At 42.6% G+C, this 4,201-nt stretch overlaps 1 protein-coding gene across 1 annotated transcript; it reads right to left on the bottom strand.

The window, feature by feature from the left end:
* Positions 1-2,586: 2,586 nt before the first annotated feature.
* Positions 2,587-3,057, bottom strand: LOC124214374 (protein GVQW3-like). Its single transcript, XM_046616643.1, has one exon. It carries the CDS (start codon positions 3,055-3,057, stop codon positions 2,587-2,589), a length of 471 nt encoding a protein of 156 aa, XP_046472599.1.
* Between the last annotated feature and the right edge of the window lie 1,144 nt (positions 3,058-4,201).

The following is a 4,201-nucleotide window of genomic DNA, read 5'->3' as shown; positions in this document are numbered from 1 at the left end:
GCACGTACGGCAAACCAAAGAGGCTACGGACAACTACGATCAGCGATGTTAGCGAAGAAAATAATGAAAAAGATGTTATGCGATACGGCACAATAGTCCAATGTCAAATGAACGACAAGCGGGACCACGCAGCGATGTAAGATCGCGCACGCGGTACACTCACTAAGATACGATAATCAACGGTAATAGGTAAAGAGACAGATATGAACTAATCAGAGAAAATATAACGAAATAGCTATGCTCAATAGCTAAGATAAAAATTGATCCTTTAACGGAACGCGCTGCTAGACAGCGGGTTTAGACATTCAAATTATTCCAGAAGAGAAAGACAATAAAATAAAGCAATAGTCACTACAATGCGTGAGTAATAGTCAACCAGTCGCGAAGTTACTTGCAATAAGACAGAGAAAGGGACAAGATAAGAGATAAGAGAGAATAAGGTACGAGCCCAGGTGGCTCAAGCAGACCAACTGCAAGATAGAGAGAGAAAGAGATAAAGGCAAAGGTACGATATATTGCAAGTAATCTCGTGGCTTCACAAAATAGAAAAGGAACCTCACTTACGTAAAAGAAGATATAACAGGTACTAGAGAATGCGGTACGATAGCGAGAACTAAATCTGCAGATAGCGGTAATGGCACTAAATATTAGGATAGCACGTCGTTATTATTCAAGAACTGAACGTAGAGTGACGAGATGAGCGATGATCCTGATTTTCGTCGAGCTGCTGTCACGTGATTGTTCCTCAAATTTGCGGTATTCTAATTGGACCAGCAGGTCGCGTAGGTCTGGTCTACGGGTAGGCGGCGAAAATCCCTCGCCGCTTGTTTTTCTTCTCCCTCGACGACAGGTATGGAGGTATCGGGACGTCGGAAGGTGGTCAAAGATGTTTTCCGTCAGCTGTGCGGTATCGTTGGTGAGAGGGGAGGTCGTACCGCTCATGTGTTGCGATATTCAGGTGTGCGGATAATATTACGTCACCGATCTCTTGGACTTGCGACCGACTGTACTTCACTCCTTGCTTTACTGGTACTCCCCGTTGTAGCTATTTCGTCGGTGCTGCATCCCGGCCCTCGCTCATTGAAGCCCTTATGCCGGAACGATCTGGTGGTGATGGCCCTCAACCCGGATCCCCACACTATATCCACCAGATCCACGTGGTCAGCATATCGTAGCCTATTTCATGCCGCGGTCCTTCGATAGGACGGTTCGTGAAGAGAAAACCGTCCTCTATTTGATAGACAACGACTTAGTAGGTGTTAGGGTCGGTTCAGCTCCAGGCTGATAAGTATCATCGACGGGAGGCTTTGTTGTGTTTTTGACGCACAGCCCTGTACGCCGCCTGAAGATGCATCCGAGCGGTAGAAGCATTCATTCGTGGTTCAGCTTCTGGCCGATAAGTCTTAAATAATCGGAGGTACTATTTGTGCATCACGCACGACCCTGTTCGATAACTAGATAGGCATCCATCGGGAGTGGTTTCAGCGGTATTCGTTCGTCCGTAGTCGGTGGTGGTCGATGGTGAGCTGGTACGTGACCCCTGTCAGGCAGTGTCCTGGTATCTTGACGCGAAGATCTCGTAGATGGTTCTCGTAGAGCGTTACAGAATTAGAAAATAACATAAAATTAGCTTAGTAAAGAGAATTCAACTTAAAGATAATTAGTCGTTCATTTTTGTAGTATTGGCCTCAGACGTGCTTTCGTTATTTTTAGCGATATTTGTACCTAGGGGAATGCGATAATTAAACAAAGTGACGGGGTACGAAATACCACGTCACAATATATATATGTTACGTCCGTGAGTAGAGTTTACTCCTGAACGGAAAGAGTAACCTGGTTGGCTTCGCTTTTAGGTTTCAGGTCAACCGGAAATCAGGATGGGGATTGAATAAACTTGAGTATGTTTGATATATCGATTATATGTTCATTGCGTAGAACTTGAGATACCGGTAGGAATGAATTGTATGGTACGAAAGACATATAAGAAGTCTAGATGTGGAGTTGTCGAGAGTTAGAATAGGAGTGTCTCTCGAGACGTAAAACGTACGGGTGCAGAAAAGGTGTGACAATGCTAGAAGTAGGGAATGGAATTTGATGAGTAAGCGCGATAGTAAATAGCGTGAGACTACGTAGAGATAAAAGGACAGGACAGAGACCATGAGATTGATGTAAGAACTGTGGGAGAGTTAGCGAGTAGGAAAAATAGAGAGAAGTGGTATGCTGGACGTAACATCCCCGCCCCGTCAGAGGGAGCATGGCGGTAGATATGGTCCCGAATATGGAAAGCAAGAAGGTGGAAATGTCATATACAGTAGTGAAACATGATTTCAAAGTATGTGCTTAAAATTAGCTTTATAATTTTTCCTATTATAGGTAGTGTACGAGGTGTGTTCAAAAAGTAAGGTGACTTTATATTTTTATGAAAAACTATTTATTTATTCATCAATATTTATGTTGTCCCCTTCAAAGTAATCCCCCTCAGATATAATACACTTGTGCCAACGCTTTTTCCAATCCTCAAAGCACTTCTGATAAGCACTTTCTGGTATAGCTTTGAGCTCTTCCAGCGATGCAGTCTTTATCTCCTCAATCGTTGCAAATCTCCGTCCTTTCATAGGTCTCTTCAGTTTTGGGAACAGGAAAAAGTCGCATGGGGCCAAATCCGGTGAATATGAGCCTTTTGAGTAAATCAGGATCATCATTGACGTCATTCAACAGCTCCTGAGCGATGCTCATGCGACGATTCTTCTGGTCAAAATTAAGCAGTTTCGGAACAAACTTCGCTGACACACGTCTCATACCCAAAACATCCGAAAAAATTTCATGGCACGAGCCAACCGATATGCCAACATCCTCAGCAACTTCTCTGATAGTGATTCGACGATTTTCGAAAACAATTTTCTTCACTGCTTCAACGTTTTCATCTGTTGTTGACGTGCTGGGGCGTCCAGAGCGAGGTTCGTCATTGGCATCTTCTCGGCCATCTTGGAAGAGCTTGTACCACTTATAAACGTTTTTTTTACTAAGAGTAGACTCACCGTATGCCACTGTCAACATTTCAAGTGTTTTGGAGCACTTAATTCCATTTTTTACACAAAATTTGATGCAAATTCTTTGATCCATTTTTCTTGATAGCAAAAAATCGCCGAGCACACCAAAATACGTCTCACCTTTGTATCTGTCAGAAACAAACTAAACATGCTATACACTTGAAACTGTGTACAGATGTTCGGGACAAGTGTACCAACATAACATAAAAAAAAATCGAAGATCGAACGGACATAGCCCGCGAAATTAGAAAAGTCACCTTACTTTTTGAACACACCTCGTATGGTATTTATAATCTGAATATAATATGTTGTACGTATACAGGGTGACCACGATAAGGTGGCCACCCCCCTCCAAAATCTAGCCGTGTGATAATTTGAGAAATTTTTTGCATAATTTTTAAAGGATTTGCGACGATCTCTCCGATAGTGAAGTCAAAATTTTTTTAGAAACAACCGTTTTTGCTCGCGAAAAAAAAATTTTCGATTTCGAGACCAAAAATAGGGTTTAATTTTTTTTTCTGAAAATACGCAAAATCCTGAGCGCGGATATCAAAAATTTTCCGGGATTCGTCAAACCAATCACCCAGAAATAAATCTCAAAATTCGAACTTTTTGTCGAAAATTCGGTACTAACTGGCGGAACAGGTGGAATTGAAATATCTGGCAAAATCGACCAGCGCCAACTTCACCCGAGTCCAGGTAGCGGTATACGATATGTCATTGACGATTCTGCGCAATGAGTTTCGTTGGACTGACTTTCTCTGTTTGCAGCTAGGCGAGCAGCAAGATTAGTAGTTTGAAAATATCTGCATTGAGAAAAGCGTGACAAAAACGTCCGCATTTAAAATTATCAATGATAATTACACGAAAGCAGCATAACGGGAGGTTAACAAGCATTTTGTTATCATCGGTTGCCAGTGACAACCGTTGTAGCACGGAGGTTAGCGAACGCTCGCGCGTGGCCGATCCGGCCGATCAAGATCCCGCTATTACCGTTTGCCGACGCGGCGACGTCGAGATGATGTAGCGCAAAAATTGAAATTCTTTCGAAAATGATCATCGAATCATCCCGATTCCGTCAAAGTGCAGCATTATTGACAAAGGCTTATCACTCTTATTTTACACAAAAATGATTTGAAGAAACGAACAGA

The sequence above is a fragment of the Neodiprion pinetum genome, chromosome 3 (assembly GCF_021155775.2).
Source record: "Neodiprion pinetum isolate iyNeoPine1 chromosome 3, iyNeoPine1.2, whole genome shotgun sequence".
In the NCBI taxonomy this organism is placed as follows: domain Eukaryota; kingdom Metazoa; phylum Arthropoda; class Insecta; order Hymenoptera; family Diprionidae; genus Neodiprion; species Neodiprion pinetum.
Note: the sequence above shows the minus strand (reverse complement) of the source record. Positions and strands in the feature narration are given on the sequence as shown.

Excerpts from the sequence above, each read along its gene's own strand:
- LOC124214374 (XM_046616643.1), bottom strand. The coding sequence starts at position 3,057 with ATGTTGACAGTGGCATACGGTGAGTCTACTCTTAGTAAAAAAAACGTT.